We start from the raw sequence: 23,120 nt of genomic DNA, 5'->3' as shown, positions 1-23,120 counted from the left end.
AGCAAATGGAGACAGTCAGGCTGATAGAGCTTTTTGCCTTGTCTGAGAATTCCAGATGCCGCCTCCAGTCTTCAGTCTTTGTATCATAATCTGTACAGGTCTGTTGGATGAGACATGCACTGATATAATCTTAAAAAAACTGTCCCATGAAATAAGAGCACCGTGCTCCTGGTGCCACATTCTCAATATGCATAGAAGATGCTGCAAGAAGAAATGATATTTTAAACATGCCACTTCAGCCATCCCAAGATTGCAAAACACGCCTGAAGCCCAGAGAGGAGCTAATCGTTTTAATGGAACCAGTTACAAGATAACTTGTAGAGATTAGAGAAAGAGCATCAAGAGCAACATAATTAAATTAAGAGCAAGATCATTTCTTGTAATGCTCATATTTTTTAGGACAGGAACTTACCTCTGAGGAGGACAAAAAATTAGTTAAGGAGGGGTACAAAAAGTAGTTTTCTTCAACATAGTAAAGGGTAAAATACAGTAGAACTGTTTCCCTTTTCCTCTTTCCCAACTCACAGCACCCACATACTGGCTGTGTGTGAAAACAGTTATTTTCAAACTTAGTTGGGTATGTAAAGTGTAAGGATACATTCTCAACTTTTGCTAAATAGTTTCCCATTAAGGTGCAAAAGTCATTTTAAAGTTCTAAGAAAAATCATTGTTGATTTTTGCATTGTTAAAGTATTTCCTTCATCATATGTATTTGTAAATGTAATCTTGATGGATACCATTTTTGCCCTTCATTAAGAGCCATATAATATTTATTTATTAAATTTATATGCTGCCAGTTTCATTCATCTACTATCCAGCAACGGTGGAAGGTACAGCAATGGTGTAAAATTAGAGGGACATATGCAGCCCACAAAAGCTTTGAGTGCAATGCTCAGAGGTCCCCAGAAGTTGCATCTAATTGTAACTTTTAACATGACAGAAATACAAAATTATCAAACACAAGAATATATTTAATAAGGCATACCTACATAGACATCATGTTCTTTTTTAAGGCAAGTAGATTTATACAGTAGCATAGAAAAACTGAAAATAGTAAGCGGAACAAATCAAAAGCAAGAGATAAGAGAAAGAAAAGGAAATCTTAATAAGGTTCATATTGACACCATTCACTGTATCACACCATTCATACCTTCCATCTACACATACATCAATTCATAAACTCTTTTTTTCTTATCTTTTTCTTTTTTGAGGATCTTAATAGTATCCAACCCTGACTTCTTTGATACTTTTTAGAATAGTTTTTCATACTTGGTCACTAACTTTGGTATTGAATTTATTACATGTCTCTTAAACGATATGTTCATATCACTATTCTTATGTAAACATAATCAACTCTTTTGAATGCTAATTGATGGGATGGAGGCAATAGTGAGCTGTTGTTGTTTTGGTGCTTTCGAGTCAACATTGACTCCTGGGCAAGTCCTGCAGTTTTCTTGGCAAGATTTCAGAAGTGGTTTGCCTTGCCTCCCTCCTAGGGCTGGCTCAAGGTCATTTAGCTGACTGAAAGCCTAAGGCAGAACTAGACCTCAATTTCTTGGATTTTAATCATATGCCGTATGGCTTATCTACTATATCAAAGTGCTTTCAATGCATTGGTTTGCAAGGTATTATTTAGAGATCCTTGCTTGCATAGAAGAGTATGCATACTCTGGGCTTTGGTTGCACATGCAACAAAAAGCCCAAATTTTGCCATAACTGATCATACTGTCCATATCATTCACAAGAAACATTCCATGTTGTGTAGCTATGACTAAAGTAATCTAATGTACTTTTCTCTTGGTTATATTATATTAATTGAATGTTGAATGAAAGGGAATTAAATTACATTTTTGTCCTGGTTCTTCATCTCTGCTTTGTTATTTAAAGAATAATCTTTGAAAGACCATTCGTAGCTTGGCCCAATAAGAGATGCACATCTGTGATTTACTGGGGTATAAGTATAAGTGAAAAAAGTGATACTTTTCTGTAACATTTTTTTTTTATTTCTGACATTCCATTTGTATAATACATACTTCCAAGATCTTTATTTTTTGTTTCTTATTATTTTGCAAAATTAACCTGTGGAATTTACGTAAAATACTGCAACGATCACTAACTTGGATGGTTTTAAAGCAAGATGGGATAAATTCTTGAGAACAAGTCTGTCAAGAGCTATAGTCTTAAAAAATCTAAGGCAGGATCCCCCTTGTAGACTTTAAAGTATACAGCTGTTGTTCTACCAAACTAATAATAGTGACAGCAGGCTTTATTCACCCTAATGTAATGGGTGAGGCTAGAAGTTATTAAGGAGGAAATGCTAATGTTGTCTTTGAGTCGAGAATAGTATGCTTCTAAACAACAATTTCAGGGGAATAATGGTAGGAGAAAATACATCCCCATCTTTTACCTGCAACAAGTTGGCTTCTGTGAAAAACAAAATATCATACTAAGATGGGTATTTTCCTGATCTGTCTGAATTATTATTGCCCTAATTCTTATAGTGGATTGAAATATGAAGTGCAAACAAAGAGTATACTTCCTTCAAAATTTGATGTTATAGATGTGGTAATGGAAAACATTCCATTGGAGAAGTAGATGAAGAATATGCCAAAACAGGACTTTTCTCTTTCCACACTTGGCCATCTGTTCCTTGTTTCCAACTCTTACTCTGTCCTACAAACAAAATGTTTTAAAGTAAAGGCCTTGCATTCTGTGATAGTTTATAAGTTTAATTTTTTTATTTTATAATTCTATGTTTATATGTTAATATTAACATGTTTTTCTATTAAATAGAAAAAATAAACTAATTAAAAAAGAAAATCCTATCACAAATATATCAGGGTGATTTTTCTCACTGAATGTAAGTGCTATAAGATAAAAATAAGATGTTAAGAGGCCAGTTGGTATTGTTTAAGTTTCTGTCCTTGGATTACTGTTTTGTTTTAATTTTGCTTTTTCCTCCCCCTCCACTTATGTCCAATTCTTGAAGACTATTTGGACAAGTTCCTGTGGTTGCAAGGTTTTTCAAAAGTGGCTTGAATTGCCTTCTTCCTAGGGCTGAGAGAAAGTAATTGGCCCTAGCTGGCCTTGTGCTTAAGGCAGGACTAGAACTCACTTTGCCTGATGCCTTAATTACTACACCAAACTGGCACTCTGTTTTGTTAATCTCTGCCAAATCTAGGTGATATAGAATCCACCTTTTTAGGATGATACTGTCTTCATTTTGGGGGATTGTAATATCTTAGAAAATTTCTGAAAAACATCCGTTCAATTGTAGAAAGCTGTATTCCTCTATAATGCTTTCTAGGGAGGAAATTGGTATGTTAACACAATGGGTATTTGTGAAACTTTTTCTTGTGTTCTTGCCTGTAGCTGAACCTATTTTGAACTTGTTGCAGGGCTGGCAGTTGAAAGGTGGGATCTGTATGTGAGTGTGTTTTGTGAGAAAGAGGCTCCCATAAGCAGCATGAAGAAAGATAAAATATATATTGCATTTTATGATGTCTGGATGCCCACCTGGAGAGACAAAATGTGATTTTATTCTGTATTACTTGGAAATAAGGCAGCGCATAGAAGGCACACAACTTAGAAGGAGAAAGTAGCTGTTAATAGCCCCCAGATGTACATATTTTATCCTGAGGTGCAATTTGGCTTAATAAAATGCAGATCTAACAGTGTCCTTAAGCCACCATTTTCTTCTGGCTTAATTAGAAAGGTTATACTTTTTCAGAGGACGAAAGCATCATTCATGTCTCTGCTCATGTCTTCCAGGTTTATCTTGCTGATTATGGACTCGCCTACAGATATTGTCCCAGTGGGAACCACAAAGAATATCAGGAAAATCCTAAAAGGGGCCATAATGGGACAATGGAGTTTACCAGCATAGATGCACACAGGGGAGTAGGTTAGTTTTTCATCTTTTTTCCTCCACTCCCCTTTCCTTCTCCCCACTTTCAAACACTTCAGAAATTACTTGCTGAATTTGTGAAACATGGGAGCAGTGTTGGGTCTCAGTAAAGCTGAAGTGGATTTTGCATGTAATAACTTTCTGTCCTATTAAGATGAATATAATTATTTGTGCTATTGTGAAAGATAAACCTTTTTTTTTTTTTTTGCAAGCATAGCTCCTGAGAATATTTCTGGAATCTTTCACTATGGAGTTTGCACTTTGTGCTCCATAGGTTAGAAGCCAGTTCCATGCTCCATTTGGGTTGCCGATCTGTAAAAAGAACAATTGATGGTCTGAATGACAAGCACTGAACCATACAACTAGAAGTCTCTAATATTATTTTTATTTATTCAATATATTTGTCTCCCTTTTTTTTCGGAAGTTCAAGGCAGCTGAAAATACTCCCTCCAAGTTTTATCCCACAACTACATCCCCTAGATTAGTCTGAGAGATAGTGATTGGCTGTAGACATGAATAACTAAACCCACATATGTAGAGTTCAGAATAGCTACTTTATTCCTTCTATGCCTATTTCATAGGAATCTCCCAGACTGGCAGTTTCCACCCAGGAAAGCCAAGATAAGGCTCAAAGGCATTGCTCTCTTCTGTTTATGTAATGAGTCCAGAATAATTCCCCACTTGAATCCTCTTCCCAACTCGGGTGGTTTCTCCACAACATTGGCCTGAATTTCTCCGATATCTTCAACTTGGATCTTCCCACTTCAGCAAAAGAGATTTTATGCAGTGTGGTACCAATTATTGTGGCCATGCTGATTGGGGACTGAGAGACTTGTAGTCAACTACAATTGACCCTTATATGCATGAAAGCCTACATTAAGTTGATCCTTAGGCCATCTATCTTTTCTTTTCCAAGTACTTAGTGACTAAATTATATCTTTCTGAAATCTCTTGGTATGGTAAGTCTCACTGCGTAGCTAGTTTTTTATATATTTAAAAGTTATTTTAATTAAAAATTGGAAACAGACATGTTGAAAAGCACCACTCTCTCATATCATTTTTTCATCCTTAGAGGACTACTAATCTTCCTTAGAAAATCAAATGGGCTGTATAAAGATTATTAGAACATATAAATAAGGATGGCTGCATCCTACTGATTGATTGGTTATTTATTTACAAAACTTATACGCCACTTATCTCATAGAATGACTTTTGTCAGCTCGTGACAATCCACAAAAACATGATTAAGAACAAAAGTACTCTTTCCTGCCAGTTCAAATCTCCTTGCAGCTCAACTCCCATCCTATCCCAATGCTCAGGGGAACAGCCACGTCTTTAAGCCCCCCCCCAAGAAGGCTAATTAAGGGTAGGGATCCCTCTGAGCTTGGGTGGGAGGCTGTTTCAAGGGGCTGAGGCAGTCACAAAGAAGGCATGCCTCTGGTGTTGCATCAGGTGGAAACATTTAAAAGAGAAGACCTGGTGTTGAAAATTCACCCATTTATCCCAGGGGGTGGGGGGCAATAGATAAGGAAGGGGTAGAATGGAGTGCTAGAGGGAAGTAGCTGGTAGCATACTGTACTTGGTCATGACAACCTCTTTTGAACAAATAATTCCCCTCTTCCCAGAGCCATTTTGTACAAGAATCCGCAATATGCTTTCAAAATTTCAAAAGTATTTATGAGATCAAACATGTGGGGATTCCAAAAATGGTTTGATTGACTGAATTTGTTTGAGTTCACATAATATGCTACATTATTGTTCATTCAATGAGCTGTTAAGTACATAACGGATAGATATTATCTGTGAACGTAGACATTGTCTCATTGGCAGTTGTGGAGGAGAACTGGTTTCCTGATACTCATACTATTTCAATTGCTCTTGTCAATGGATTTGAATTATAAGGCAACCAACAACATAATAAATTAAGAAGTTTAAATATAGGTCAGCCTTATTTAACAACAGTAATTGCGAACAATTTCTGTTGCTAAGCAAAGCAATTGTAAAATGTAATATCATGTGTGTCATTTAGCAATGGAAATTGCAACACTTCCAGTTGCTGTCATTAAACAAATCCTACAATGTTGTTAAATGTGAAATGTCACTATTTGCGATCACCTGCTGGCTTCCCCACTGACTTTGCTTGTAGGAAGCTGGTGAATAAAGGCACAAATGGTGACTGTGTGACCTTGCAGTGTCATGATTATGAACTGTTCACCAAACACCCGGATTGTGATCACATGGTCACGGGATGTTGTGACCATTTTAAGTATGAGGAGCAGTTGTAATTTTCACTTGTTCAGTATCATCTTAAATTGAAGTGGTCATTGAACAGCCACTGAATGATCATTAAGTAAAGACCATCTGTATATGTGGACCAGCTGAAAATGCACAATATCACTTTTGAAATATATGTTAAAGGACTATAGCATTTACACAAAGCTTCCATAGAGTTAGAACTTAGTCATGTTTCTAGAGGACAGGCTAGAGAGATAAGCTTCCCTAGTGGGGATTGTTTGTATACTTAAGAGCCTACAAACAAGGCTGTTCCGCAACCAGAGTTAAATAGTTTGATATAAAGTTTCTCAGTGTGTCCAGTATACACAAACAGTAGGAGAATGCATCTCTTTCAGATGCCGTCTCCTCCCTGACTAGTTTCCTACCTCATACCAAATATTCAACCACAAAACATGCTAATCTTACAATCCATCATTTTGCTCTTACTAGACATGATGATTGTTTCATTTACTTCTTTATCTTACACTGAGTCTGTGGACAAGATCAGTCTTTCATATTAAACCAATTTTATTTCTCTCATTGTTCTATAAGCTATGTGAAGTGTTAAGTTAAAAAAAAAACTTTTTCTGGTAGGCTTTCATATATCTTACTTATTTAAACTCAGTTTGATGGTATTGGAAACACATTTGCAGGTAAATTACATACATAGTCCTTTTATTGGGTATTGATTGTACTGCCTTGCATTCCAAGGCAGACTTAATTCAACAATTCCCTAATTAGTTAAAGTCATAACCTGTGTCTTGTATTCATTTACCATTAATTAAACCTCAGCTGTTTATTACACTGCAGTCCAAATTCAATAGCCAGCCCAAAGAGCCATACAAAAGGAGTGGAAGGTCAATATTGAAAATATATGGTATGGCATAGGTGTCCCTCTCCTCCCACCCCCCAGCTTGCATTGCTTGCAATCAATAATGGTCAATGCAACACGACTTTCTTAGTTGCTATGTCAGCAAGACACAAAGTCAATTCTCATGTTATGCTAGTATGAAAAAATAAAAGTGATTATTGGCAAAGTTTGACTTTTCTTTGAGATTCTTGGTCTCTTTCAATTCTATCTAGAAATACTTCCTGCTGTGCCTGTATGACATTATCTGTTTCTTTCTTCATTGTCCACCTCTGAATGACTTCCTTTAACTGTCTTATAGTTCACATTCCAGCTTACGTCAGTGTAACTCAGTCTTCTCCAAATTTTTTGAACTTCAACAAATTTCCAGCTAGCAAGTCACTTGTGGTACAAAATGCAGAATTTCTTTCATGTCCCTCATCTTCTGCAGCTCACTTGAAGGGAGGAGGGAGGGGAGTTGTTTCTGCAAACATTTGTAGTTGTTAATAGCTCCTGAACTGTTATTTTAAACTAATACTTTCTAAGGAGTTTTACTTGGTGCAAACAACTATATATTATTGCTTTTTCTATTAAAAGGACCATTGACCATGTAATGTAGAAGGCCTTGATAATTTGCCAGCACCGTTAAGACCTGCAGTCATTTAAGGCTGATAATTAGGAAAAATGAAATGGGACTCTTGTGGCTCTCTGACGCTGAAACAATTGCACTGTTTGACCTACCAGAAGCATTTTGGACTAAAGAAGCTGTAATGACCCAGCGGTTCCTGACCTGGACAATGGGGATAAAGAGAATGAGAATCTATTAAGTCTATTGATGCTCTGCTGTTTTTTACTGGGTTTTTTTTTTTTTTTTTTTTAAGAGCTGGGGAATCATTGTTTGCTGAAAAGCAATTTTATGCAGAATTATTGGATGAAAAATAGGGATTTGTAGCCACTGGTTGGGTGGCTTATCCCTGTGGCACAGGGGGACTCTATTGCTTAATTCTCAGACAAAGTTAAATGCATTTGCATTGTAGATTCTAGTTCTGTAGTCTGTAGTGTTATTTAATGTGTTAGTTTGCAAAACAAATGGTACATGTATCTTTCAGGGTCTATGCTTTTCAGAGCTAAAAAATATTTGAGCAAATAGTTTTTAATTGTGTAAAATGTAGCATTCTCAAAGTATCAAACCCTGTGCAATATTTAACATTTTGAAATTTCATGGCAGAGTATTTTGTGAGTTGCTTGTTCCTAAATTTTTCTATTGAAAATGTTTTAAGTGAAAAGTATTCTTTTATATGTGGAATTGGGTTTCTGCAGAATAAGATAGGATGACAAAAGGGTTAAAAGGCCTTGTAGAATCACAACCGGCATGTTTATTTTGTTATAGTTAAGTCCCTACAGAGAGGTTGTTCTATATTTTAAGAAAAAATTGAGTATGCATTCTGACAAGAGAACATTCCCATAGTGAATGGGAATATACTTCTTCAGTGCAGAAGTCATTTTCTTTCTGTTTCTGTAGTTGTAAGCAGTTAAAGCTATAGGGAAATATGATGTATTTAAAACTCTGACTGCAATTTGGAGGTAGTTTCTTATTTTAGCTTCTAAGGGGATAAAACTCTCCAACAATTTTTCTTTGTGGCAGTAGATATTAGTAATAAATATTAATACTTTCAAATCTATCTACATTTAGCATAACTGGGAGGTGAGGCATGATGGATCAGCAGTTAAGATGCTGGGCTTATCAGCTAGAAAGCTGATAGCTCCAGTTTGAGACCCAACACCATGGAACAGGGTGAGCTTCTGTTACACACTGCCCTAGCACCTGCCCACTTAGCTGTTTGAAAGCATGCAAATGCAAGTAGATAAATAAGTACCCCTTCAGTGGGAAAGAAACAGCATTCCATGGGTTTCAGCATATAGTCACTGACTTCTTCAGCTAAGAAACGGAGATGAGCACTGCCCCTTAGAATCGAACATGACTGGACAGGGGAAACCTTTACCTTTACTTAGCATAACTAAAGTAGTGCAAAGAAAATGCTATAACCATCCACATGCTATGGAAGCAATCTTAGAATATGAGCTTTCTTGATCAGTTAATTTAACAACAACTTTGTGGCTTTTCTCCTCTTACCCCATTCTGATATTATTCCTTTCCTACACTGAATCAAGCATACAACTCTCGTTCCTGACTGTACAGTTGAAGAATCCTGTGTTTCAGAGGAGGAGTCATGGCCAGTCCTATCATAGACACAAGAAAGCAGCCACTTAGGGTGATGAACGGGGGGACAAGTACAGTCTCCTTACCCTGCAGCAGTAACTTCCTGGAGCCATAATTTCCCAGTTCTCAGAAGGGTTCTGCCATTCCAATTGGCTACCCTGTAGGATAGGAATCTCTCTGGAGGGGTGTGAATGGCAGGAAAAGAAAGGATGTTGGAGGGAATGGCAGGTGGTGCTAGACTGCTCCTGTATGATGCAAACAGAGCACAGTTTTTTTATGCAAACAATCCCACTCAAATCACTGGTTTACATAAGTAACAGTCCTGTGTGAATAATGCTGGGCTATATGGAATCAGATCAGCTTATTATATGATGCCCGCCTATGTTCCTAAGATGAGAATAAAAAATATTTCTGTTCTGAATGCATAACTAAGGTTTGTTTGGCCTTTAAAGCAGAATTATGACTATCTTCTGACAAATACAATAAAAACAGCTGAAAACTCATAAAAATGCTGTTTAAGTAATAAACATTTAGCATTTCTTGCTCCTATTCCTTCAAATTAAATTTCTTGTCCTTAAGACCATTGCTCTAAGCAACTATACAATTGGCTTATTTTTATCATGGAACCTGACTGCATTTTATTGAGCATTCATTTTTTGAAATGTTGCACTGTGAAAATAGTGTTGCTTTTTCCTGTTTGTTTCTTGATAATTAAAGAGAATTATACCTGTATCAAGCATGCCTCTTAAAAAGTTGTTACATTGTTAGTAGTGTTAAAAAGTAATATTTGGGTCAATGCTGTGTATGGATTTTTGTAGATTTTCTACTCAGTGAGGCATGCAGTCAATATCTAATTTCTCAAGAGATATACTGCACTCAGCGTATCGAGCTTCTTTTAAATACTCTAGGCTCTGCGTACCAAGTGCATAAGACTGGTTTTAATTTGCCATCATTGATGGACATCAGAGGAGTATGAACTGTCTGAATTAAATTTGTTCCAGCATGTGTATATCAGGGTAGAATGGAAGGTGAGACAATTCAGGTGCCGTCTGTCCTATTCCGTTAACAAATGAATTACAAAACTGATGTTAGCAGCTTTACTCTTTTTCTAAAAGAGCTACAAATCAACATCTCATTATGCTTTATTAATTTGGGAAAACAGCACCAAAGCATGCTCGTTCGTAGCTTAAAATACGAATAGGCAGTTCCATATATGGGGTTTAATATGAAATTCAGACTTATACTCAAAACCACATTCGGTCATGAAGCATCCAAGATGGAGATGCCTTTGATACAGTCTCATGTAGTTTGAGATAAATTTATAATGAGGATTTTTTTCTTTGTATTATTTCTGTTATAAAAAATGTACAGTGCAGCTTACAAAATTAAGACAATAAATAAAATGTAGATTATACAAAGGTTTTTGGAATGCAGAACAACAGTAAAAAGCAGATTAGAACTGGCACAGCTTTTTTTTTAAGAGCATATTGACTAGATTACTACATTGACTAGACTAGTAAATCAAAGTAGAAGCACACTGAATAAATATCATTTTTAAAATATTTAAATGTTGCTTTTCTGGGGCAGGGACTGAAAAGCAATATACATAACAAAAACTGTATAAAAATAACTAACATGATATTAAGGTGACAAAAGTTACATAAGGCATTAAAATCAGTACTGAAAGTAAAAAAAATGTATGAAATTTAAAGAGAAAAAGAATGTACTGACTAAATTCAAGCCTAACTCATTCTGTCATGAAACCATTAGATGACCATCGCCAAAATTTCTGGCTCTCTCTGGTTACTTTTATTTTGTTACTGTAGGTTAAATTCTACTTATAGAAGAAGCTGTGAAAGAAATTTGCTTAGCTAAATGAACTAACCATTGTATTTCTTGTCTAGTAATATGGTTGACTGGAAAATATATTTAATTTAATATGTCTATTTATTACTCAATTTATATCTTGCCTTTCTGTTATTTTAAGGCCAATGTTTCTCTGCCTCAGCAATCAGTACCTTAGTGTACTGATCAGGGAATTCTGAGAGTTGAGGTACACAGATCTTAATGTTGCTATGGTTGAGAATCACTGCTATAGAAAGCCTTGAACAGTTAAAAAACATTGAGAGTAAGACACAATAAGGTTAATACAATGAAAAACAAAGTCAAAAGATTGGTGAAAGAGATGTATTTTAACATCTTCCTAAGCGGTGAGAGAATGAAGGCCAAGCAGGGAATGTGCTGTGTGAATTAGTGGTCAGATGAAAAACTTCCTTTCTAAAGTACTTAATGAAGCTCTGGTAGGAGAAGGATCTTAAGAAGATCCCCTTCTACTGATTTGAGTAACAGGGCAAGTTCATAGTAGAAAAAGGATGGTCCCAGCACCTTAAATTGGTGACCAGTATTGCAGATCCTCTAATACAGGCATCGTGATTTCTCTTCCACCAATCTGCAGCCTGGCCTATTGCATCAGTGACAATTTCCCAATTTTTTTCAATGACAGACCCACGGAAAGCACACTGATGTACTCCGATGGTAATGTAACTTTATTGATTAGTCAATTGACCATATCAAAATTATTGAAGTAGTCAAGATTAGTTATACCCGAAGCATGACTTTTAAGACCAATTCTTATTCTGTCCTGGTTCAGAATGTTTATATATGAATATAAAAGCTACCTATGAAAATATTGTGAGTTGCTTTATGAGTGTTGTACAAATATCTGAGCTCTTTTTTTATTCATAAAGTAACAAAGTTGTTATTGGGGATACAATGAAAATGTAGGAAGCCTTCACTTATGGGAGACGGTGAGGTGAGAGTGAGAAGACTTGCAGAGTAGTCAGTTGCATGAAGTGTAACATTTGCTCTGCCAGTCACCAACAGAGAATTGTGTGCCATTCAAAAATATATTATAAAATATTTCACATGTAGCCTCTTGCAGGTGAGAAAATTTCATACTTAATGTCAGAGACTTTTTGTATCACAATTGTTTCTCTATCTGCTTGGTCACATGGCAGAATTTATAACAAGAGGTAGAATTTGCCCTTCCTCTTTCTTGGCCAAATTTGATCCCTGTAGAGGAACGCTTACAGACTGATGTTATCAGAAGGATTGCTGGGTGTTTTAAAGTTTTTTCCAAGCTCATTTTTCCCCCCACTACTATGCAAGGCTGCACCTCATTCCATGCAAGGATTGCACTATTTCTGAAGCTGTTGCCAACATTAGATTGTTCAAGCTTTAATTCCAGGAATGGGGCATGTGTTAAAGTCCCAGCTCTATCCCTGGCATCTAAAATGAAAGCAAAATGGGATTGAAGTGGCCTCTGCTGAATGCATTGTACGGTTTTACTTGTAGGCTAAAACGAACTCTTTAGGTACTTGGAAATCGCCTTGTGGTCTAGGATTGTTCATGGGTTGCCCACTCAGCTGGGCAACTCAGTGAGTGGTAAAAATCCCATCACTCTCTTGAACAGTGCGTATTTCATCTTTCTGTATGGGGATAAGTAAATTTAAATGAGTAAATTTAATGCAATTTTTATATATAAAGCATTTTAAGCATATTTGGTTTTTTGAAACATGCAGAAAATCACCATGAAGAAGCAATAGTGTCCATGCATGGCACTGAAGCTTCACTTTCTTTCTATTTTCTTTATTTATCCCTTCCTACAAAGTTGGCGTGCTAGCCATCCTATCTCGGAGACATGGTCAGTTAACAGAAACAATTTGTTTTACTGGGCCATACATTCTTGACCGATTCTTCCCTCTGTCACCAGTCAGGGCCAGTGTTTTAATAAGGGCACATAACAAGTTAACACCTAACTGGGATGGGAGCATCTAGCAGGTTTGGTAGTGATTGCAGTCCACATAAGTATAAGGAGTGGATACATTTTAATCACTATACACCTCCTTTCCAAGCATAACTCCAGAGCCAAATGTTGACTTCCACAAATACCCTAGACACACTAAAGACTGGACAACCATTTGTCTGAAATGGTATAGGGTCTCCTGCTCGAGCAGGGGTTTGGACTAGAAGACCTCCAAGTCCCCTCCAACTCTATTGTTTTATGTTAAATTTAAAAGCAAAAGTCCTCAACATGCTGAACTCATTGCCACTTTTTGGGATAAGGTAAAAATGGATTATAATATGTAGAAATTTAAAGCGTATCATTTATACTGTTAAATGGTTACCATACAACAATATTTATTTGGCTTAGAAATATTCAAGAAAACAAGACCACTCTCCAAAGGAAAAGTTATGCAACCAAAAATAAACATTCTGCATTTTTAATTTCACCCATTTTAAAAATAAATTATTTGGGGAAAAAACTGTTGCTTGTTTGAAAATACAGTGCCTATTTTTCATAGTTCCAGTTGAAAAAGCCTATTTGCCTACAGAAAATGACCATAACCTGATTCTAAATAAAAGTTTGCTTTTTGTTAGCAAAATATAGCCTTGCAAAAATGTTAGATTATAGAGAGGGGCATTTTTCAGACATGAAATTATTCAAATTGTCACTTTGTTTATGACATCTTAAAATGATGTAACATGTTATTTTCTCCTCTTCCATACACAGATTTATCTTTTCAAGAATAAAAATTGGGAGCGCCAGTAATTCTGCTTCTGCACATTTTACACATCTTTTTTTCCAATATTTGCATTATGGTTATTTATTAATATTTCTATTGAAAGACTATTTTAGCCTCACAATATGAAGAAAATCAGGATAAAACAGCACAATCCTTTTGGCATATAATATGTTACAGAATATGCTCAGAAATGAAACTTCTTTTTAGAAGAAGGAAACTTAATTCAAGATAGCAAACTCACAACACAGTTTGTGTACTCTTAACTTTCTATTTGTCATTAAATCAGCTTATGGTCTTGTTCCTTATCTTTAACAGTAATATTTAGTATGTATATTTTATCAGAGTTCTGTTGGCCATAGGAAATAGCAACCCTTTTTTCTTTTTCCTAGAGATTGAAGAATTTAGAAAACATACTAATTTCTAAAATATTGTGACTCTATAGGATAACCTAAATATAAAATAACAAGGAAAATGGATTTCCACATCTGGAAAATCAACAATATTTTTGGGTTTGTTGCGTATTTACAGTATTGGGAAAATTGAAATTATCTAATGCTTCACTTCTGAAGCTATAGAACACAAAGTGACCGGACATTTACTTTGAAGTAATTATAATATGACACTTTCCTTAGATGATAGCTGAGAAATATAATTTCTGTAAGTGTGACAATTCTTGTATAGGAGATTAGCCATGATTTTGCCATGTCTGTGATACCTTTTTTATTAATGTTTTGAGTATTGTTAAGTGATTGTATTAGGACAGCACTTGTAGACATAGATGGGAATACAATAATTTGTTAATTTTTTACTATTGGAATTCAGCTAAAATGCTGCAAAGGAATTTGTATAGGTGGAAGATTGATTTTGTTTATTTTAATACCCACAAGCAATTCTTTTGGATTTGGACAGAATGAAAACTAATTTAGGATAAAAGAGGCCTTCAAGATAATAAGATAGCATCCTCCTGGATTGAAGGGACTTTCATAATCCAATAGTTGAACAGCAGTTAATATAAAGAGAACATGTAAGAATGTATGTGCTTTCATCATAAAAATAGAGCTGTGCATATGTGCAGGAATGGATTTAGTTCTATTAGACTAGACTTCCATATTCTTTAATCAAATATTGTTTTCAGGAATGACTAGAAATTTTTGTAATTAATGTTCATGATATAGAACTTGTTGGGTCAATGTTGAGAACAATTTCTCTGGGCCACCAATTTTTTGCAGCCTCTTCCATCTCATCCTGGATCTAAACTGTCAGATTCCTAGTGCAGAAGTACAAATTGGAAAAAGCAGGCTTTTTTGATATGGAGTCTTGCAGATATCTTGGATTATAAATACTGTCATTTCTACCAGGCAAGGATTTCCTGATTTTTGTAGTGTTATCTTCTCCCCATTTGTTATTGCAAAGTTGAGAACATATTTTGAATGTATGTACAATGCATACATTCATGCAAATGCAGAATCCTGTGTTTTGTTTAGAATTTAGAAAAAAAGATTGTTACATGTTGCTATGTGTGTGTGTGTGTGTGTGTGTGTGTGTGTTGCTTTTCTTGTAATCCTAGCTCATGAGTCTAACTAATATCTCCTTGATTCTTATTTTATCTTTAATAGATTGTTTAGATGCATGTTGCTAGAAAGAGCAATTGAGAAACTTACATATGAAGACAGCTAGTGGCTTATATACTAGCTTTGCTAGTACATTCTACATACCCTAAATGGTTTCTTTTAATAATTTGGAAATAAAGCTAGATTTAAATTGAATGAACACTTCAGTCAAAAAGAGCCCAGGGATTTATGATTTCAAGCTATGTGAAAGTATTCCTGTCTCTTTGTGCAGATGTTGCTGCTCAAGTTGTAAGCCCACTAGAGGGCACTGTTGTCATGCTGTCGGCCATCAAGCAGCTCTGGTTTAGTGGAGCAGGAAAGGCCATCACTGTTTAGTCTGCTCTCGAAGGGTCTCGGCATGACCAATGTGGACCCCATGGACTTCCTGGAACATGTGTTAGCAATTTAGGAGCAGACATTTATTTCTTTGTTTTACTGCCTGGCTCTTGGAAAAAGTGTTGGTGCCGGGTTATGGGCTGTCTGGATCATGTCAGAGGCCATGGGGATCAAGTTCATGTGACAGGGCAAGCAAAGGGATGGAGGAGGTGTGGAAGCTGCCTCTCCCCAGGAGCAACAAATCGCTGCCTGTCTATGGATTGCAGCCAAAAGACAGACCGTTTGGAGTTCCTGGGACAGCTGAAAAAACACTGCACAATTCGGCCCGCTTCCCTCTTTTGCTGAACCAGTGCGTTAAATTACTATAGTTTTTATTTTATTTTTTTAAAAAAGGTGGTGGTGATGGGGAAACTAGCTCAGTAATAATTTCTCTCTTCTCCTTCAAACTCCCAATTTAGCACCATCCCGAAGAGGGGACCTTGAAATCTTGGGCTACTGTATGTTGCAGTGGATGTGCAGACGTCTACCCTGGGAGCAGAATTTGAAGCATCCTGAGGCTGTGCAGGCTGCAAAAACAAAGTAAAAAAAAAGTGTTATTTATTTAATTACATTTTCTGCCCTAACTCTGCAAAGCAGGGCAGGTTAAAAGAATGGGGTATATGTCTGTGCAGGGATCGCCTTTGTAATGAATCAATTCCTCCTCTCCCTCCCTCCCCCCTCCAAAAGGAAAATCTCCTTCAGCAAATCAAAGCAAACCTAGGTATTAGCTGTATGAAATAAAATAGATTTGTGGATGGAAAGCATTGGCCCCTAAGTTACACTTCTGAAAGAACTGCAACAATACAGTCAACATTAACTGGGCTTATTGCTCTTATTTTAATTAATATTTGATCCACTTTTGTAAAATCCATTGGAAGGCAAGCTTATTGTTGAGGGAGTCAGATTGCTTATCTCTCCTTTTTTGTATTATTTATGGTAAAGGACAGCAGCTGGCAACTCTAATGAAGGTGACAGTAGAAGGTTCTGCTAAGCTGCCAGGAGGGTAACAGATTAGACTTTTTCTTGAGAAAAAGCACAAGTTTTTTGCAGTTGTCGCTCTACCAACAAGCGCATGTGGGCCAGACTGTGAGTGCATTCTCAACCACTGGAAGGGAACCCATGTATGGTTGTGCTTGTGTTAAGCTCCAGATTTAAACCTCAATGAATGAATTTTTCTTAAACAATCACAGCCTAGAGAACTCCTTTAATATCATAACGTTGATAATGATATTCAGTCTAATTTTGCTGCAAAGGTGCTCTATGTATTCACCTACACTTGGATCCGATTTGTTCTCCAAGGAATATATTCTTATGAAGCTTTGGAAACTTTCAAGGATGGGGGTCACATGCTGTCACAACAATATTGTGAGATGGCTAATTCTGAGCATCCCATTGCTTAAGTCTATCCACCCTAACTCCCATCTGTTTTCCATTACTCTGTAGTGCATACCTCTTTCATTTAAATAGATGAAACCAGGCTGTACAACAGTGTTTCTATCTTACTGTTTTGAATCTTGGTGTTTTGAATTTTTAAAATACAAACTAACCTCTGGAATATAATACTGCAGCAAAGTCTCATTGAATACAACCGGACAATTATTAGTTACAACTACAATATTCTATTTATTTGAGAGACTTTGTATAATTATTACACATGTTTGCATTGATTTTTTTTTATTACTTATTTTATTTATTTATTTAATTTTATTTATATGCCGCCCAATCTCAAAGGACTCAGGGCGGCGTACAAAATTAAAACAATCATCAACAATAAAACAATAAAATAATACAATCATACCGCGAGTCCGATCATATCCCGCCCCCCCCTCCCGGGGACATCAGCTCCAGGCCTGCCGGAACAGGAGAGTTTTAACGGCTTTCTTAAAGGCCGGCAGGGTGGGAGTAGTTCGAACCTCGGGGGCAAGTTGATTCCACCAGGTCGGAGCCACCACAGAAAAGGCCCTTCCCCGAGGGCCCACCAGCCGACATTGTCTGGCCGACGGGACCTGAAGGAGGCCCAATCTATGGGACCTCACCGGTCTCTGGGAACTGTGCAGCAGTATGCGATCCTGTAAGTAACCTGGCCCTATGCCATGAAGGGCTTTAAAGGTGATAACCAACACCTTGAATTGCGTCCAGAGACCCACAGGAAGCCAGTGCAGCTCGCGGAGGTTAGGTGACACGTGGGCGTACCTTGGCGTGCCCACAATCGCTCTCGCGGCTGCATTCTGAACCAACTGCAGCCTCTGAACGCTCTTCAAGGGTAGCCCCATGTAGAGCGTGTTACAGTAATCCAGTCTTGAGGTGACAAGGGCATGAGTGACTGTGAGTAAAGCCTCTCGGTCCAAATAAGGCCGCAACTGGTGCACCAGGCGAACCTGGGCAAAGGTCCCCCTGGCCACAGCCGATAGATGTTGTTCAAAATTTAGCTGTGAGTCCAGGAGGACACCCAAGTTGCGTGCCTGCGCTGAGGGAGGTAAATTTGCCCCCCCCAGGACCAATGATGGACCATCCAGTTGACCTTTGGGAGGCAAGACCCAGAGCCACTCGGTCTTGTCAGGGTTGAGTCTAAGCCTGTTCACCCCCATCCAGACCCTCAGATCTTCCAGGCATCGGCACATCACGTCGACTGCTTCACTGAAAGGACACGGGGTGGAGATATATAATTGGGTATCATCCGCGTACTGATGATACCTCACCCCATGTCGCCGAATGATCTCACCCAGCGGTTTCATGTAGATGTTAAAAAGGAGGGGGGACAGGACCGAGCCCTGAGGCACCCCATGATCGAGGCGCCTAGGAGTCGATCTCTGTCCGCCCGCCAACACCGACTGCGACCTGTCAGAGAGGTAGGAGGAGAACCACCGCAATACGGTGCCGCCCACCCCCACCTCTCCGAGACGACGCAGAAGGATACCATGGTCGATGATATCGAAAGCCGCTGAGAGGTCAAGAAGCATGAGGATAGAGGAATGACCCCTATCCCGGGCTCGCCAGAGGTCATCGGTCAGTGCGACCAAAGCAGTCTCAGTGCTGTAGCCGGGCCTGAAACCAGATTGAAAAGGGTCCAGATAATTAGTTTCATCCAAGGATCGCAAGAGTTGGGATGCCACCACTTTCTCTACAACCTTCCCCACAAAGGGGAGGTTGGAGACAGGACGAAAGTTCTTCAAAACAGCTGGGTCCAGGGAAGGCTTCTTGAGGAGGGGCCTCACCACCGCTTCCTTTAAAGGTTGCGGGAAAGACCCCTCCATCAAGGAGGCATTGATTATTGCCTGGAGCCAGCCTCGTGTCACCTCCCTACTGGCAGAAACCAGCCAGGAGGGGCACGGGTCCAATAAACAGGTGGCGGCATTCATTGCCCTCACGGCCTTGTCCACTTCATCAGGGGTCACAGGCTCAAACTCGCTCCAGATAACATGACTAAGACCAGCCCCCGGCAACTCGGCTGGCACTGCCCAGTCGGAGTCCAGGTCTCTCTGAATCTGAGCGATTTTGTCCGAAAGAAACTGAACAACTCCTCAGCTCTCCCCTGCAAGAGTTCCTCTGCCTCCTCCACTTTAAGAAGGGAGCGGGTCACCCTAAACAAGGCGGCCGGGCAAGATTCTGTGGACACAATAAGTGCGGAAAAGTGAACACACTTTGCCGCCCTTATCGCTACTAAATAAGTCCTAAGATAGGCTCTTAATAGTGATCGGTCAGATTCAGAGTTACTGGCCCTCCAATGTCGCTCTAGACGTCTCTTGTGGCGCTTCATCTCCCGGAGCTCCTCAGTAAACCAAGGCGCCCTCCGGGGACCACCACCATAGAGAGGTCGCAAAGGCTCAATTCGATCCAGGGCCCCAGACGCCGCCTCATTCCAGGCCACAACCAGGGACCCAGACGAGTTGTGGACAAGGGAGTCAGGTATTTCCCCAAGCTCCTCCTGGAACCGATCTGGGTCCATTAGGCGCCTGGGGCGGAACCACCTAGTCGGCTCCCTCTCCCTGCGATGGGGGAGTGATGCTCTGAAGTCCAGCCTCAATAGGAAATGATCTGTCCATGACAAGGGCGAGATCTCTATTCCCCTTAATTCCAGATCATGTCTCCATTGCCCCGAGAGAAACACAAGGTCGAGTGTGTGACCACCCCTATGAGTTGGATCCTGAATTACCTGGGTCAGGTCCATGGTTGCCATGGAAGCCATGAACTCCTGCGCCGCCTCTGAGCGATCGCCGAGTGATGGTAGGTTAAAGTCCCCCAGTACCATAAGTCTGGGGAACTCCACCGCCAACCCGGCTACTGACTCCAGCAACACAGGCAGGGCTGTTGCAACGCAGCTGGGAGGTAGGTACGTCAGCAGCAAGCCCAACTGAACCCGTGAACCCAACTTCAATAGGAGGTACTCACACCCAACAACCTCCGGGGCAGGAATCCCATGAGGACTCAAGGACTTCCGAGCGATGACTGCCACTCCCCCACCCCTGCCCTGATGTCGAGGCTGATGAAGCACCACAAACCCGTCCGGGCACATCTCTGAGAGGGAAACAACCCCCTCAGGGCCCAGCCAGGTTTCGGTTATACATGCCAGGTCTGCCCCTCTGTCCAATATTAAATCACGGACAAGGGGGGCTTTGTTGACAACGGACCTGGCATTAAGCAACAGCAGCCTACAACTAGGGCCCTGTACTCCCCTGTCACCAGTACTGTAGGATGAGCCTTTTGAGGGGCCGGAACAAGGAATCGCTCTAATATAGCGAGTCCTCGTTCCCCAAAGATGGCCTGCCCCTATTAACTATTGGATAATAAAAAGATTGTTGATAAGTTGTTGTAAGTTTTATTTTTAAGGTCTTAAGGTCTTGATACCTTGCTTTTTAATGCAATGTTATTGTTCCGTTTATTCCATTCTTTTTAAAGGGTATTTTCAGAAAGGCCATTCATAAGTGTGAAAAACAAAATGAAACTGGAATTCCACCTGCTTCCTTCCCTGAAAGCATGTAATTAGCCCCAGCAAAATGGAACTTGTGTGGCAGCCTCTCTGCCCTTACTGTGGGACCTAAGTAAGTGAATTATTGGGTCCCACACAGCCATTTTCTTGGCTTATAATATACCAGCTTTGCTGCAGTGGAGGGTTACAAGTGGCAAAGGGAGCAAACTTTTAAATAGGGCAAGTCACAACAGAGGTACACAATAGGGAGGGCTTGCTCTGAAGAAATCAATCTGCACATTCAGTTTGGCACTGGCTCTCTGCAGAGAGAGGGAGGGAGGTTAGCCTGCAGGCTGCAGATAATACAGATTGTATCTGTAAATGTTGACTTTGTACAGTATTGTTTAATATTTTCTCATTTAGAACTCTTGATTACTACAATTCCCCACTACCTGCCTCTTAATGCAATTCAGTATTCAGTCAATGTAATTCTTAAAAATTATTAATTCTACACTCAATAGTTCACCCCACGACAAGATGATATATCTCTTTCCCAACAGTCCTTTTACTTATATGCACACCTATACACTCTTCAAGATTCTTGATATTTTATAAAAAGATTTAAATATCATTTCCAATGTTTATCTTGCTAATGTGTATTGAAGAACAAATTATGCTTTGAAGGCCCAGATTTGGTTATTCTCAAGTACTTGTGTAGTTATGAGTTCTCCATTAAGCTGTTATCTGATTAATTAGTACGCTTGGTGTGAGGCAACATTATATAAATTAACAAGGCTTAATGCAGAGAAAATGTTTTTTAAATAACTGTTTCATTGCATATCTCTTTGGCTCCTTTCAATTCTTATATGAAACATCTTTATATTTATTAGAAAGGGGTAACTTCTATGTCAGATAAGATGCAGTGTTAAGCCAAATGACTATATTGGTTATTTGACAACTCAAGTTAATAGGATTTTGGGCAAAAGGAATGAAGAAGACATCTGGAGAATTTGTGAAGCTAAAGTTGTCTGGAGTTAAGCCAGCTTTTTGCCAAAGAGGGCTTTGGATTCTAGCAGGCATTAGTCTTTCTGGAATGAAAGGAATTATTAGCTAAAACAACAGGAGGACCCCAGATTTAGTACAGACAAGCTAATCTGTTTCACTTAAATTATTAGTGCTACAGATAGTCCTCTGTTAACAGTGACAATTGGGACTGGTATTGCCTTAAGCAACATAATTATATAGTGTGATATCATGTGGCCACACCATTTAGCAACAGCAGTTTCAGTTGCTGCTTCTAAGCAAAAACTGCAAGTTGTTAAGTGAGGACCTGATATACCGCTTCCTGCTGGCTTCCCCATTGTGGGAAACATCAGAACATCGGAAATTACAATCATGTGATTGCAGCCTGCTGTGATGTTGAAATTGGAAGCCAGACACTGAGTGTCCAGATCACTGTCACATGACTTCAGGGAGATTGCGAGGGCCAGAACTGCGCATCAGTCATAAGTATCACTTGTTTAGCACTGTCACAAATTCCACAAGTGATGGTTAAGCATCTGTACTTGGAAAGAAGCAGCTCCTCATATTTTGGCACAACGTAGATCACACAATGAGGCCTAAGCACAATGTGAAGCATAGATCTTTAAAACAATTAAACAAAAATAGGCTGAATGTCTGTACAGGTCCTTGACTTACAACCACAATTGAGCTCAAAATTTCTGTTGCTAGGTGAAACATTTGTTAAGATAATTTTGCCTCCTTTTACAACATTTCTTGCCACAGTTGTTAAGTGAATCACTGCAGTTGTTAAACTAGTAGCACGATTGTTAAATGAATCTGGCTTCCCCATTGACTTTGCTTGTCAGAAAGCTGATCACATGAACACTGCAAACGTCATAAACATGAGTCAGTTTCCAAGTGTCTGAATTTTGATCATATGACAGTGGGGCTGCTGCGTGGATATAAGTGTGAAAAATGATCATAAGTCATTCTTTTCAGTGCCATTATAACTTGGTATGGTCACTAAATGAACTGTTGTAAGTTGAGGACTACTTGTACTGTTTCATCTAGAGAATATTCTGCAACACTTTTTAATCAAAGTGTAACAAAAGCTTTATCTCTAATGCTTTTCCCCCCATGCTTTTAAATACTACTTGGTAGCCCTGTTTGGACGATATGCTTGTTAGTGATAGGTTGGGGAAGGTAGCATGCTGTGCTAACACCTTTATCCAAACATGACCAATCAACTAACCCAGAAAATCTTGGGCTAATGTCCCAAAGATGCTTTTTCACGAGACAACTGGACTTTCTGTTTTTCTTTAAAGACTTTTCGCTTCTCATCCAAGAAGCTTCTTCAGTTCTGAACTGACGAAGCTTCTGAGCTGAAGAAGC

At 38.9% G+C, this 23,120-nt stretch overlaps 1 protein-coding gene across 7 annotated transcripts in view; it reads left to right on the top strand.

Moving 5' to 3' along the window:
- Nucleotides 1-23,120, top strand: part of VRK2 (VRK serine/threonine kinase 2) — a 56,505-nt gene that overhangs the window by 17,137 nt on the left and 16,248 nt on the right. For all 7 annotated transcript variants that reach the window (XM_039359779.1, XM_039359776.1, XM_039359777.1 and 4 more), the window contains 2 exons: nt 3,772-3,904; nt 16,240-16,360. In XM_039359779.1, coding sequence (XP_039215713.1) covers nt 3,772-3,904; nt 16,240-16,360 — 254 coding nt within the window. The remainder of the gene's footprint in view (nt 1-3,771; nt 3,905-16,239; nt 16,361-23,120) is intronic.

The sequence above is a fragment of the Crotalus tigris genome, unplaced genomic scaffold (assembly GCF_016545835.1).
Source record: "Crotalus tigris isolate CLP2741 ecotype Arizona unplaced genomic scaffold, ASM1654583v1 scf7180000019121.289717, whole genome shotgun sequence".
Taxonomy (NCBI): domain Eukaryota; kingdom Metazoa; phylum Chordata; class Lepidosauria; order Squamata; family Viperidae; genus Crotalus; species Crotalus tigris.
The sequence above is the reverse complement of the archived record's forward strand: the minus strand, read 5'-3'. Positions and strand labels throughout refer to the sequence as shown.